This window comes from Carassius gibelio, chromosome A17 (genome assembly GCF_023724105.1).
Source record: "Carassius gibelio isolate Cgi1373 ecotype wild population from Czech Republic chromosome A17, carGib1.2-hapl.c, whole genome shotgun sequence".
NCBI lineage: Eukaryota > Metazoa > Chordata > Actinopteri > Cypriniformes > Cyprinidae > Carassius > Carassius gibelio.
In genome coordinates this window covers 10,112,929-10,128,625 of record NC_068387.1, presented here as the reverse complement: position 1 = coordinate 10,128,625, position 15,697 = coordinate 10,112,929, and the positions used below count along the sequence as shown (strand labels likewise).

Genomic DNA, 15,697 nt, shown 5'->3' with positions numbered 1-15,697 from the left:
TATATGCCCAGAGGACCTCCTAGTGGTCACCACATAAAAATACAAGGGGGAAAAACACTAATTTATGTTACTGGATGAGTTAATCAATAAAAGCGCAACAACTGGGGAAACATAAAATCAACAGCTACTATGGCGAAAAGCTACTATGGAAAAAAAAGAGAGTAAGGGGCCGTTCACATATTGCGCCTAAAAACGCGTGGAAAACGCTAGGCCCACCGCTTTTTCCTTCTTTCCAAAGCGCTTGGGCAGAAGCGCTCCTGAGGCGCCCACCCGATTCGAACGTTATCGCTCAATTGAATCAGGTTGCACCTGCCTTTGCTAAGCAACCATGACATGCTTCTCTCCATGAAGAGGCGGAAATTTCAGCAAAGGATAAATGGATTTGCAGCACTAAAAATCGCTGGCAGTAGCTCTGCTACTAAATTTATTTCAAAATGGCAATCCATATACAGCTATGAATAGCTGTTCCTTCATCTTGGCTGAGTTTTCAACGCTGTTACGGAAAAAGATGAAGCTGATTGGTTAGTTATTGTCACATGACCCGCGGTGCACTTGCAGCATTCTGAGAAGTTGAGATGTTTTTAACTCGATGCGGTGCGGACGCGCCTGGAAAAAACGGGCGCGTCACACCGCGTGCGCGTCGCGACCGCTTCGCTTCCATTATGAGCGCGCATGCCGCGCGCCTACATTGGAAATAACGAACTTGCCCGCGCAAAAGACGCGAAATGTGAACGGCCCCTAAGAGAAGATCAGCAGCTGAATTTCGGAGCAGAGAGGGTAGTTTATTATATATATATAATTTTTTTTATTATTAATATTATTATTATCTCTTGATCGCCAAAGGAGCCCAAGTGATCGCTATTAGCTTGGTGAAAATGTAGGACGGGCCCATGCTGTGCAGCAGTTAAAAATAATCCAGACCTAAGAGGTGCTGCTTTTTTAACCCTTCCAGTGATCTCCTTGTACCTGGCAGACTAAACGCCTCCCCAGCAGATAGCCCTAAACACAGCCCACCCACTTACTCATTATTCCAGGCTGCCCTCCGACATGACACAGAAAAAAAGAAGGCGTTAAGCCACATTAGAGCCGGGATGGGAGTCATCAGTAACCCGTTATCAGTTAATGAAGGGAAACACATGCGGGGCAATACACAGTAGCCGATCAATAGCGCGCTGGACAATAAGTGACTGCTCACAAAAAAAGAGAAATGCAGATCAATTAGAAACCTTGTTTGCTTCGTGTCCACTCAGTCTATTCCCAGCAATTACATGCTCATTAAAGCTGATTTAACCGGGATGCTGCAGCAGGGAAACACAGTTGTTTGTTGCTCCATCATTTTCAAAGGCAGAGAATGACAGCATAATGCGCTATAGCTTAATGGCGACGGTCCATAGCGAGATTTACCATTATGTGGCTTATTAATTTTCGCCCCACACCTTCAAAAAAGTCTTCTTTTTTTTCTCTTTTTTCTTTTTTTTAAGACATCAAATGCGTATCAGGTCGCAGGAATGGTCTTAGTCATTTCATAAGGTACATTTTTATTAATACATTTTAATTTGACAAAGTTTACTTTGGATGCAAAAATAACTCTATACAAGAGGTTATTGACACGTGAGTGCAAATTTTAGATGTCTCCTTCATTAAACACACTAGATTTTTTTATCACCAGCCAAAGAGGCTTTACCAACTGAAGTAAGGGTTGGAGATGAAAGAAGACATCCAAAATATGTCAAGGTTGAGATATCATCAACCATGATTGAGGATGACATTGCTTTTTCATTTCTGAATCACACTGCTGGCGTGGTACCCGTGGCACCAGATATGTATCCAAAACAAGAAACGGAAAGGGCTCCCTGACTCGGCTAATGAAGTTCCTCTGTCTGCTAAAACACTTCAGACACCTTCAGATACACCAGTTTGGCAGTGAACGCGTGTAAGTTTGAATCAGCTCTTTCATATTATAAGAAGATCTTTTCCAAATCGACTGCCGATTGAGAGACATTCTGAGTAAGCATACTTGACACGAGCTATGTATAGTGACACGCTGAAGTTTATCTGATGAATGGTAAATGAAAGGGGTTAAAGCTAAAATCATCCACATGATTGCTCGGCTGTTCTTTCCAGGAAAAAAAAGTCTGCATGGGGTGGATTCATGGTGGCAACAAAATGCATTTATGAATTAGAATGACTTCAATCAGTCTGGAATAGAAAAGAGCATAGATATCAGATGTGAATGATTTTATTCACAAGTATGTTGAGTATTCAAGATATTTCCATTTATTTCAGACTATCCAGTTTTAGGATATTCTGTCACAAATCTATCAGATAAGATGGACATTTGCAACATTTCATTAATTTAGTGGTTTTATAGGGTTTTGCAGCACCAGTCTTATTTAAAGAGATAATTCATTGCAAAAGGCCAGATCTCTCATTTCATTGAATCACCTTCAAGCTTTTCAAAAGATACTTACAGTAGTTGCGATTCCATGCACTTGCTGTGGGGTCTTTCTTAGAAATTAATTTCATGAGATCAAAATTGAGTGCCCACAATTTTCTTATGCTGTGAATAGCTTCTTAATTGTTGTACAGTGTGTCTAATAAAGCACATTATGATAATATCTAATATAGTCCAACATTCTGCACTTGATTTGCTACTTCATTTATGTTGTTTCAGTGTGATTTAAGAGCAAAACATAGCACCATTCGCTTGCTGGTAATGTTGACATTGCTCTTTTTGTGCTTAATATTTTTAAGCTTCTCATTTACATCTCTTTCACAGCCCCGCGTTTGCCATCTTGCAATTTCATATACAGTATTACAGCAGTGGTGTGCAAAGACTTTTTGCCACGTGATCATGCAGACCCCTGCCCCTGTTTTCTCCCACCCCCTCCCGATTCCAGTTAGCTTCCTAGTGCAGGACCGTGGCATGCTGTGTTTTGGCAGAAAATCAATAAAGGGGAAAATCTGCTCTAATCATCCGCACATTTACCATCACAATCAACAATCAAAGCCAAGACCTGAGTCTTTATTTGTAGGCCTGAGCTGCCCAATTTTCCCACTGTGAAAGGCAGGCTAAATTAGAACCCTTGGTTCCTGTTAGCAGCTCTTAATGGCTCTGATTTGTGAACTGCTAAATGAGGTTATGTAAATTGATCCTGAGTGCAGGCAGGGGCCCCCAGGTGACAGGTGCAGCTTCCTGTGAGCGCGGGCTGAGGGGTTGTTATGAGACAAGGAGGGAGAAAACTTAGTAAGGCTGCAGGAGCAAATCCCCATCGATACACAGACACAGCAGTATTAGATGGATTTTCAATTAAACTCTTAAAAAGTACAGTTGACTTTCATTAGGGAAGAAACAAGTGTAATGTTTGCTAATTGTCTGTGTGTTGGCTTCAAGACAGTGTAACTAAGGTGCTTCTACAAAATTGACTCATTACACAAGAGAGGAAAATGGCATTAAAAGATTTGTTTTCCTTTCATACTTCATTTTTTCTTTGTTTTGTTGATCGTTTGGTGTTTTTTCTTCGTCACATACAGAATCCCTGTTTTGTAGAATATTTTCAAAGATGTTTCTCATGATGTAAATTTAGGACCTAAAGGAGAGGGGAAAAAATGTAAAAATGTCAAATGTATCCAGAGAGATACATAATATATATAATCTTTTTTTTTTTGGTCTGTGTGTTGTTGTCTCTGTGTACTGGAAGCTTATGTCACTAAAGCTAATTCCTTGTATATATGTATACTATATATATATATATATATATATATATATATATATATATATATATATATATATATATATATATATATATATATATATATATATATATATATATAATTTAGCATGAGTCACCTTTCATTTACACTTCATTTTCCCATTTTCCATTAGCCTTCCTATAGTTTAAAAACAAGTGCAAGTTAATGGCTTTGATTATATGAAGGAAAGCAGGAATTGTGAAATATGTAACTTGAATTCAATGTAAAGTCACTTAGCATAAAAAGTGCCTTCTAAATGCATAAATGTACTGAATAACGCTCACAGGATGGTGTTCTACCAAACACTGTACAAACGTAATATATTGATAAGAAAATCACTGAGCTGCTCGTAAACAAGAAATTATGAAATAATAAAGCAAACTGACAAGTTATAAGTTGGTATACTGTGACTTTTTTCATCCTTACAATAAGTCCATTAAAATTACAATGGAAACAATTTTACTCCTGCATCATTTAAAAAAAAATGTTTTTCTTCTGTTCATTTCACAATGTTGTATTATTGATCATTTCAGTAATATTCCCATGATTTTAATAGAAAATATCCATACTTCATGCAGAAATTATGCGTAATAAAGGCTGCTTTCTAGAAACATCAGCTCAGACATATGCTGCCAATGCACAGGTTCAATGTGGTGTACCTAATATATCTTAAGGTTGCTTTGAAGAGATGAAAACATGACTGCTTCCTTTCAAATCTGATCACTCTTTGTACACCAGATAAAGATGAAAGCACCTGAGGTCACTATTACATATTAGGTATGTCTTATAAATTGAATGGTCCTCTTCCTCTCTTTTTCAGGTGCGTTCTTCATTGACCTTGTTTTTTTTTCTCCCATATGTTCCTTTACACTGTACTGTAAAACAGAGAAAAAGAAAGGACGAGATATACAAAGGCAAAAGCATTTTTACTGAGAGATGCAGCTGAACAGGATATAGGTAAAATAATTAAGTTAGATTTGTGTAAAATATAAGTGTTTCCGGAACTGGAAACTGATGACTCTACCTACTACTAACCTTGGCCCCCACAATGTTTTTGTCAAAAGACCTGAATCCTGTTCGGGTGATTTTCTTAAGCTCCATAACACCTTGCATGTAAGTGGTCTCTCAGCATCAGAAATGTTACAGGTTTGGTGTTTTATCATTTTTTTGTGTGTGTAAATGGGACTCAGAGGGCCTGCTTATCTCATTGAATACACCAACACAATCATTCAGATATTTAGAGTGGATAAGAATTGTTTTTAGTGTTCTTGTAAAGTACTTGGTGTTCTTTGAATGTCAACAAGGGTCATTTTTGAGTTCCTTAAGAGCAATGTAAACAGTGTTGTTCACAGTGTAAAGCATATTAAGTGAATGTTTTGGACCATAATCCATAAAGTGTTATTGAAAACAAATGATATGAAAGAAATAAGCAGTCTTCTTTTAATCAAATGTCTTCAGCTGAGAAACGTATTTATATAAAACTATACAACATAATATATTAGATACATTATGTATATTGTGTATATTATATAAGACAATGTTTAAATGATGCATTAAATCAAAAGTGACAGTAAACAGATTTATAATGTTGCAAAAGGTTGTGTTTCAAATAAATAGTCTTTGTTTTTCGATTCATTAAAGAGTCATGGATAGATGCATCAAAGTTTGCACAAAAATATTGTGTAAAAAAAATATAGTGGCAGCATAAGTAGTTGTGGTTTTCAACAATAATGATAGTTAGAAAAAGAAGAAATGTCTCTTGAGCACCAAATCATCATATTAAAATGATTTCTGAAAGATCATGTGACACTGAAGACTGGAGTAATGATGCTGAAAATCAGCTTTGCCATCTCAGCAAAAAAAAAAACATTTTAATATATATTAAAATAGAAAACAGTTATTTTAAATTGCAATAACATTTCTGTACTTTTGATCAATTAAATACAGCCTTGGTGAGCATAATAGACTTTTTAAATATTAAAAAACTTAATCTATATATACATATATATGTGTGTGTGTGTGTGTGTGTGTACAGTATATATATTTATAATATTTTCATAGTCATCATCACAGTGAAAATCACAGCTTATTAAACCACCTTGTTTGAATCATATTTAGAGCAGAAAGATCAGCAAGGTGTTTCTCAAATGTATTAAACTAAAAACCTGGTTTCTCCTAGCAGGCTCTCTTCATGTGTCCTGCTGTGTGGGAATATGCTCAAACAGCAGAGTGTTGATGTCAAGTGTTACAGTTCTCTTCCAACTGGAGGAATTAAAGAGCGCCACAGAAAGGACTGGAGCTGAAAGGTTCGTCTCCAAAACCCTTCCTAAAATGATTAACCCTTCCAGAAGACATTACAGGGTTCAGCACCGGGCACTTGTGCTTTGTCATTGATGGTAATTGTTCTTTTTCTCAGTTGTTGCGTTCATCAGTCTCCTCATTATATGGAAAAAAAGAAGAAAAAATGTATGAATAGACGAGGGAGATTTTCCCACACATTCTCGGGACAGAAAAGAGCACCATTGTGAGCAGCTTCCCATCCCTATTGCCCTTACACTATTGTTTGACAGTCAGTATTGCTATAAACGGGCAGCCTGCCTTTCAAAACCCTCCCTGAAAAAAAAAACTTTGAGTGGTGAGCACAATCTGACAGTTATCCACTAAAGAGTGAAATGTCTGTCGTTGAATATGATGGATACAGAACCAATGTCAAAACCCTTCAATTTGTCTTAAAGGTCACTTTTTTAGCCACAATATACAAGCTCAACTGAGTTGACACTACTTTGATTGACAGGAGAAGTGATTAACAAGAAGAGTGACATGCTTATGACTCAAAACAAACCAGACCTTAACTACACTGACCACTATAAAAAAAGATAAGGCTATAGCATGAATAATGGCTACCCAGAAACAAATGCATTAACACTGGCAATTTTACCCTTTAAACTGTAACAGTATGTTATATAACATTTGACACACAGGATATATAAAATATTGTTAATACTTTATTTGAAAGTGTCCTGGTTACAGTGTAATAGACAAATAAATATGGAGTAAAATAACAACATGCAATTACTATATAGTGAGTACTTGGTTCAGGGTAGTTGCTTAATTAGGCATTAATTATTGTTATTATCACTATACATGAAACCTGTAAGAAGGACATGGTATATTAAGTGTCATACCATTATTACAGCCTCATAGTCTGCAGTAGACTAAATGTATAAAACATGATAAAAAAAGAAAAGTATAGAGAATAAAATGGTTTCTCAAAAATACAACTGGATTGTCATAGTACTTGACCAGAAAACATGGTATTGCCTTCGTACAATGTACAAAAAAAAAGAAAAAAGAAAAAAAAAGATAGATTTATTGACTAACGTGGCATAATAAAAACACAAGCTTATACACGCTAGATAATGAACATTATAATAAAGGTAAAACACGTTAAATGTGATTTTCAAAGTGCCTTTGATTTGATTTTCGTACATTTTGGAGTCACGGCACGCCTAAAGGAAGTGACGTCATGTTATACAGGAGCGGAAGTATGATGGCGGCGGACGGAGACGGACGCGATGCGTGTGCTGAAAGTAAACAGGAGCAGCGAAGCAGCCAGATTTCACATCACGGAAGACCCCGGGATGTGTTCAGAGACTGCGTTGGCTCCATAATCCAGTCCCTCGCTGAGTTTGGCGCAAAGGTTTGTGTAAATAAGATGCACGCGCTTTAAAACAGGGTTGGAAAATTGGAGCAGTTTCACTATTTATAAAACGCCTAACTTAACCGTTATTTTAGTGTACCATTTGAGTCGTATAAAGCCTGTAGATTTTTTAAGTAACAAGATCAAGCATGTCGTGGTCTTTTATGATTTATCTACAGTAGCAAACAGCAAGCGATACAAACGAATGCATAAGTTTATTCTTATATTGCTGCTGAAATAAACATCACCAGCTCGAGACTGTTCGGTGGTCTCAGCTGCTCTAACGTTTGTTTTACCTCCTGTCAGACCAGCCTAAACAGACAGAGAGATTATCTGTGCTGTATTAGTCTTTTAACACTTTAGAATAGATGAATTACTCATCAAAAGGTAATTGACAATTTAAAAACAACATCAAGAAATCATTTTCTCCTGTTTCCAGTTAAAAGTGGGTGACAAAGAATTGAGCATCAATGTCAACAATGTAAACATCTCTGAACTTCAGCCATCTCATGTGTACACATGTTTACAACAGCACATCTCCAAACTACAGGTAAATATTGTTGTATTATATGCATTATATGATTTAATTAACACACCTCTGTGAAATACTTGATTCTGAGTGATTACAGCATCCTATATATATATATATATATATATATATATATAAATATATATATATATATATATATATATATATATATATATATATATATATATATATATATGTAACATCCAGTCTATCACATGATCATTTAGAAATAATTCTAATATTCTGATTTATTATGAGTGTTGGTAGCAGTTCTGCTGTCTAATATATTTGATGAATAAAAGGCTAAAAAGAACTGCATTTATTAAAAAAAAAAAAAAAAAAAAATCTAATAATATATATTCTAATCATATATTTTCTTTACTATCACTTTTTTATCAATTTAACACATCCTTGCTGAATAAAAGTATTGATTTTATTAAAAAAAATAAAATTATATATATATATATATATATTACAACTGAATTAAATAACAGACCATGTAATTTTGTTTTTAATTAATTGTTTTTATTTATCGTACATTATTATTATGTGCATTCATATTTGATTTTTAATTGTATTGTTTCTTTGTGTTCTATTTATTTTTTGTGGCGGCTGCTCAGATGTTTAATGGATCTTACCCAGAAAGAAGTCCTTAATTTTTTTTTTTTTTTTTTTTTTTTTTTTTTATGAAGGCTAACTTAAATTAGTGGCATATATATATATATATATATATATATATATATATATATATATATATATATATATATATATATATATATATATATATATATATACACACACACACACACACACACACACACACACACACACACACACACACACACACACACACACACACAGTACAGACCAAAAGTTTGAAAACATTACTATTTTTAATAGTAATTTTAATAGTAAATAGTTATTGTAAATTTACTATATTAGTCCCAAATATGGCCTATAATAAGGAATATGCAAATTAATTATTATAAATCCTGACAGAGGGAAACAAAACTTTCTCAATACAATGTTTTGATCACACTGACAAGGTTTATTTTGACTGTACATTATAACCATATGTATTTGGCTAAGCCATAATTGTTATTATAGATACACATTGAAACTGAGAGATGGAGAAAGGGGCAGACGAACTGTCTGTTATCACTTTATTCTACATTTTTTTAATTCTTCCAGTCAGTCTCTGAAAATCTGAAGCAAATGGCGGAGTCTGAAGGCCACTCCAACCCGGGCAGCACGGACATTAAAGAAACCGCAGACACATCTGAGCAGATGGTGGTTGGTGCAGAGCATCCTACATCTGACCACTGCATTGTCCATGAGGATCATAACAAGACTCAAATCGATGATAATGTACAGATAAAGGCTGATAAATCTGAGGTAAAACATCTTAAACACACCACGGCAGAAAATGTAGTCATATCGTAAGTATGTCTATATTATATAATGTAATATAATTTATAATAACATGATAATAATATGATAAAAGTTCGATTTTAAGTAGTCTTTTTTTAAGTGGAAAAAGTGAGCATATTGATAAATAAAAATGTAAAATATTTAGGGCCGGGACTCGATTAAAAAAATTAAGCCAATTAATTAGAGGCTTTGTAATTAATTAATCAAAATTAATCGCATTTTAATCGCAGATAAATATTTGACCTGAGAACAGTGAGAAGTAATTTTTTTTTCACATGGATTTATAGTATACCATTGAATAATGACTGAATACATAAGCTTAAGCAAATAAATATTATTTATTTTTGTTCAACCAAGTCTAGCAGACCAGTGCAATTTTTGCCATGAAGTGTAGCGATAGCATATTTAGAAACAATTTAGAAATAGTACATTTCAGAAATTCAGGAAGCTTATAGGTGCTGGAACCTTCTGTAAAGTGTTTTTTAAATAAAACACAATACTGTCAATTACATTCAGAACATTGGAAACACTGACTATTAGAAAACATCTCTCTGTTGCTTCAGAGGCCATAACATACTAAGTCCAACTCTCAATAACCTTGGCCAAAACAATAAAGAGTTCAACATAAACTGTTGCACCAACAAAATAATAAATAGTTCAACATAAAGTGTAAAGTCCACGCTAGTTGCTATATGTTTTGCGTTGAGGTGATACTTGAGGCTCGATGTGCCGCGGTGATATGCGAACGCTAGTTGGTGCTCCAGTATAATCGGTCTGCCGAAACTCATCCAGTGAGAAACGTTCCGCGGTGCAAAAATAAGTTATTAAAAATGCGGGAATTTTTTTAGTTAACGCGTTATTTTTTGTGTAATTAATTAATCTCAATTAACGTGTTAAAGTCCCGGCCCTAAAAATATTTCATACTACTATGTCAAGTTTTTGTCCTGTCAGTGATGAATGCTTTAAATTGTATATTTTGTCCCATTTAGTTGAAAAGTTAGGCTATTATTAGTTTTATTTTGTATTTACCATGGATTATTGTTGGACCAAATATTTCCTTGTTGCAAGCATTCAAGCAGTCTCTTTTCCCAAATGCAATTAAAGTTGAATGTTTGACAATAGCTATTTTTTATTCCCATGTTATTTGCTATTTGCTGTTCAGTCATAGGGAGTGTGAATTGCTATCTATAGCCAGATAGTTGAGAATGAATGGAAGGCTCCTTCCCCGCCTGCTTTCCTTCAGAGAGAAACAAATAGCCACCCACTTTGAGAGTCCTGAGAGAGGTCCTGGTCCTTGCAACGTTATGAAGTGGATGTTCATTACACGCTGAAATTGCATGTGGCCAAAGGACAAGGAGGCCCTCATTTTTATTGCTTATTTATTTACAGTCACTGTAATAAAAGGCCCAAGCAAATCACAACTATCTCAAATGGTTGCGTGTGAGAAATATTTTGATTTTTGGAATAATTGTCCACTACGTGTGGCCACTTGTTAGTCATGCAGCCCATATGGCCTAGTGTTCCTCATTATAACTAAACAGCAAAAAAGAAGACAGCGGATTGATTTTTTTCTTCAATAGCTCATCAGTCCGACTCTCATTGCTCTCTCTCTCTCTCTCGCTCTCTCTCTCTCTCATTTTCTCAGATTGAACGTAGGATATCTGCATTTATAGAGCGCAAACAGCTGGAGATCAATGAAAACAATGTGAGGGAGTTTTGCAACGTGATCGACTGCAATCAGGGTGAGAATGGGAGGGCACTGGTGGCATGGGGGGTGGTCAGAGGGGTTACTGCACAATTGCCAGTGTTTGTAAGAGTGCTGATTTCCACAGGTTTAAGGTCAGAATGCACCCATAATTCACAGACTCAATCCTGCAAAATACAACCAAGTGTTAAAAGCTGTTTATTTCTGCCAAATCAGGTCATTTGCTTTGCACATTTACATGTTGTTTATTACTGCGTATGTGTAAGGCAGTGATGAATTAATCATTTAAATCAATTAATTTGCAAATGAACAATAACTTTGTTTTCTTGTGTGGTGTATAGAAGACAGCTGTGCAAGAACTGATGCAGTATTCACACCATATCCTGGTTTCAAGAGTCATGTCAAAGGTTAGACTCCTCGTCATGTTTGTGATATGGGAATTGAAATCTGCTGTTCAAAAGTTTGGGCTCAGTATGATTGTATTATTATTATTGAAAGAAATGAATACTTTTATTTAGCAAGGATGCGTTACATTTTATGAAAGAATCGCGGTAAAGACATTTATAATGCTAAAAAAGATTTATATTTCCCATAAATTCTATTCTTTTGAACATTCTATTCATCAAAGAATCCTGATAAAGAATGTATCGGCGTATTAGAATGATTTCTGATGGATCATGTTACATTGAAGATTGGAGTAATGGTTGCTAAAAATGCAGCTTTGCCATCACACGTATAAATTTCATTTTAAAATACATTAAAATAAAAATAAAACTATGATGTAACATTCTAATATTATCTCACAATATTACTGTTTTTACAAGAGACTTCTTTCAAAAACATAAAAAAAAACTTTTAATAGTTGCATACTTTTTTTTACATATACATTTTTTAAACATTTTTTAATATGTAATGATGGTAGCAAATGCAGTAATATAATCTTTTTTTTATTTTTATTAAAAATAGAAAATGATTCTACACTGTTGTTAGTGGTTCATGTGCTTGGCCTCTCATTCTTGACTATTAAAAACTGGATGCTCAGTCGATTTGTGGAGCATTAATTGGTGTTTGTTTGCTATTGCAGTGACACGTGTTATAAACACATATGGACCTCAGACCAGAGGGACGCGCACTGAGCTGGCAGACCAGCAGCAGGGATCCATGAGCAGAGACTGTGGAAACCCTGCTGTTGAGGAGAGGCTCCAGAACATGGAATCTCACCTTAAACTTCCACCAGGTACTTGAGATCGGTAGAAGAGCAATACAGAGTTAAATGTCCTACTGTTTCACGTGTTTTTGCAGTCCTAAGTGTGTGCCGACAGATGTGTAACTCTACTGTTACTGAATCTGTAGTAGGTCCAGTTCCTCAAAGCGTTTATCAGCGGCTAAAGAAACTTGAAGATCGAATTCTGGAGCTTGAGGGTCTTTCCCCAGAGTACTTCCACTCCACGGTAAGTGCTAGGAAAAGAGCGAGAGAGAATGTGTGTGTGTCCCTGTTTGTTGGTGGAGTGGATGATCAGAGATTGAATTAGTCTGTTCATTTTAGCAGTGTCATTCCACAAGTCCCACGTTCACAGAACATCCACACTATCTTAAAAACACAGGGAGCTAGACACTGAATAATTCTGACAGGGATTTGCTTTTCTTCTTCTTTAAATGAATCACAACATTAATAAATATATCTACTCTCTAACACCTTCAACCTGACCTTAACCATTAATCTGGCAAATCTGAGTGTGGATTGTGTTATGAATCTGTCACAATGCAATACATGCTTCATAAAGAAGAAAAAAGCTCTGTTCCTCATGTAACACACAAAGGAACATTTCTTAAAGGCACAGGGTCAAATAGAGGATTAGACAATAGAGAGGATGCTGTTTTATACAGTACCTTTTTCAAGGCTATTTCTATATATATACATATATATATTTGTTTGTTTTTTAAAGAAAGAAATCAATACTTCAGCAGGGGCACATTAAGTTGATCAAAAGTGAAAGAAAAGACTTCTCTTTCAAATAAATTGTATTCTTTGAACTTTCTATTCATCAAAGAATCTTGAATAATATCTCTTAAGCTGTTTTCAGAGTTGATGATAATAAATGTTTCTAAACAGCAAATCAGCATATTAGAATGATTTTAAGGATCATGTGACCCTGATGCTGAAAACAGCTTTGCATCATGGGAATAAATAACATTTTCAAATATATTAAAACAGAAAACAGTTATTTTAAATTTGTAATAACATTGCACAACAGTACTATTTTTACTTTATTTTGAATCAGTTAAATGCAGATTTAAGGAGCATAAGAGATTTTAAGACATTAAAAATAATCTCACAGACTCCAAACGTTTGAAGGGTAGTGTTAGTCTATGCCAAGGAGAGATATTAAATGCTAAAAAATGTATAATATAATTTTTTTGTGGCATTAAACGTTTTGTACCAATGGTTTGTTTTAACACTGCACACATTCTTGTTAGACTGAAGACTTCTCACTTTCGTGTTTCCTCCTGCGCTCACGACAGTCGGCCGGAGAGTTCTTCACAACCATTAAAAGCTGATATGAGTGATATTTTTTTTCCCTCACTTCAGAATTTGTTATCCCTGTCAGATTGTAGCCCATCAAAGTTAGCAGAGTAAGTGCTCTTGAACCGTTTCTACGCCTCCTCACACCAGCTTCACTTAGTTCAGTGCTGGTCTGAAAGCTCGCTGATTTCCATCTCCTTTACAATATGTGTGTGTGTGTGTGTCTGTGTATTGCCTGTAAAGTGGGACATTGAGTGCCGTCAAATATGCTGATCTTCTTAGTTTGCAGCGCAGCTTTCATCAAGTCGAATTTATTCATTGAACTATGTTGACCAGGGCGAGCAGATATCATGCATCTGCCAAGTGGGTCCATATGCACACTGAAAAGTGATTAAAATGAAGATAAATTATGGGTAATAGATAAAAGAGATGGACAGAATAAATAAAAGGGCCCCGAAAGAAAGAATCCCGATGGCCCCACTTAATACGATTAATCAGTGCAAGTCTGTGGCGGCTGGGCTCTGTTGGCAGTGATGCTGAAGGACATCTCGGTTTCATACTCAAATCATGTGCCGTTTCTGTCCACTTATAGTTGTCCTTGGTTCAATTTATTGTTTTGCCTGCCATTACAATTTTTTTTTATGTTAAAAATGTAGAGATGTAGCCATGTAGAGATTTTTATTCAGTGTGATATTGAGATAAATGCTTTGCCATTTCATTGAATGACGACTGATGTGCATTGTTCATGTAAATTCGCATTTATTGCATGCTTTCTTTTTTTTTTACCTCAGAATTACTCACACAAACGACTCAAAGCTTCGGTGTCGCAGGTAAGTTCCATTACTGATGCATTTCCGTATTCATGAAGGGGGAAAATATGAAGATCCTGGTCTTCAGTGAGATGTATTCGATGATGAAAACTGTTGTTTTCACAGAGCTACAGTCTCGCTGAGCTGGATGGGAAGATCAGTGCCGTCAAAGCTGCCTTGATGAAGAAATCCAGTGAGTTCCAACCCACAGACGCAGGGGAGTTTTCATTCTGACACCTGGACTTTTTCTTAGACCTTCTCATTACGAGTTAGATCTTCAGTTTTGGTCATGTGCAGAGCTGTGATGATCATGCGTTTCAGACTAGATTTGGGTTTTGTGTGCCACTGAATACTTTATATCTGTAAAATGTATGTTTTCCTTTATGTATGCGTTCACTTTGTACATCATTTATGTAAATAAACTCATGCATCCAAATTCATATGCTGTTTTTCTGGAAAATGCTGGAAATGTAGGCTATTTGACTTCCTATTTTAAATTTGCAAGAAATATTTGAAGAATCATTTTTAAGCAGCCATGTCAGTGAGAGACCCACGAATATGTAAAGATGTTAAACTGATTTATGATTGTGATGTGATTGAGGGTAGAGGTGACTGCTTAATATGTGAATGCAAATGGCAGGCAGTGTGAGCAGACAGCAGTCGCTTCTGAGAGTCACAGCGTTTAACTCTAGCCTCTCACTCAATGCAAGTTCAAGTTCATCGTGTTGATCGTGCTCAGACCCACATTCACAATCCCAACAACTCCATCATGACAGGTAATTAAAACAGCCTGAGTGAAGGCTTGTCAAAACACGGGACTCGTTGGAATTCTCCGTGTGAGGGCTGCGATCTGTTGGAACAGTGGGAAGCAAAAGCTGACTCCTCCAGGTGTTCCACCAGACCTCTTTAATTTTTGCTCCAGCTTTCTGAGCCCCAAAAAAAGGCCCGCAATGCACCCTGGGAGGTGTGTACTTGAACGGTAACAAAGCAAACGGGGAGATGGCCATTGTTAACCCTCAGCTTTTGTCTCAGGCTTGGACCCTTATGTAGCTTAAGAGAACAAATTGGCCTGACAATAACAAATGGATTATAAAAGTGAATTAAGGCTTTTGTTCTGAAGTATAGCTCAGCGGTGTCCGTTTGTCCCTGTGGTCATTAAGCTGAGAATGCAGGCAGGCAAAGTATAATCTACATCAGCGACTGTCAAGTCTCTGTCCTTATTCTACAAATCGGTTCCTTCTTTTTT

General features: G+C 35.8%; 1 protein-coding gene across 1 annotated transcript; it reads left to right on the top strand.

The window, feature by feature from the left end:
* Positions 1 to 7,281: 7,281 nt before the first annotated feature.
* Positions 7,282 to 14,887, top strand: LOC128031357 (MAP3K12-binding inhibitory protein 1). Its single transcript, XM_052619568.1, has 9 exons — positions 7,282 to 7,453; positions 7,893 to 8,003; positions 9,174 to 9,377; positions 11,059 to 11,155; positions 11,460 to 11,525; positions 12,203 to 12,355; positions 12,472 to 12,569; positions 14,434 to 14,472; positions 14,578 to 14,887. Exons 1-9 carry the CDS (start codon positions 7,301 to 7,303, stop codon positions 14,683 to 14,685), a joined length of 1,029 nt encoding a protein of 342 aa, XP_052475528.1. The 5' UTR covers positions 7,282 to 7,300; the 3' UTR covers positions 14,686 to 14,887.
* The last annotated feature ends 810 nt before the right edge of the window (positions 14,888 to 15,697 follow it).

Bases quoted from the DNA above. Each gene is read 5' to 3' on its own strand.
- LOC128031357 (XM_052619568.1), top strand. From the start codon at position 7,301: ATGATGGCGGCGGACGGAGACGGACGCGATGCGTGTGCTGAAAGTAAA. The intron at 7,454-7,892 runs GTTTGTGTAAAT...TCCTGTTTCCAG, and splicing joins TCGCTGAGTTTGGCGCAAAG to TTAAAAGTGGGTGACAAAGA. The intron at 8,004-9,173 runs GTAAATATTGTT...TAATTCTTCCAG, and splicing joins AGCACATCTCCAAACTACAG to TCAGTCTCTGAAAATCTGAA.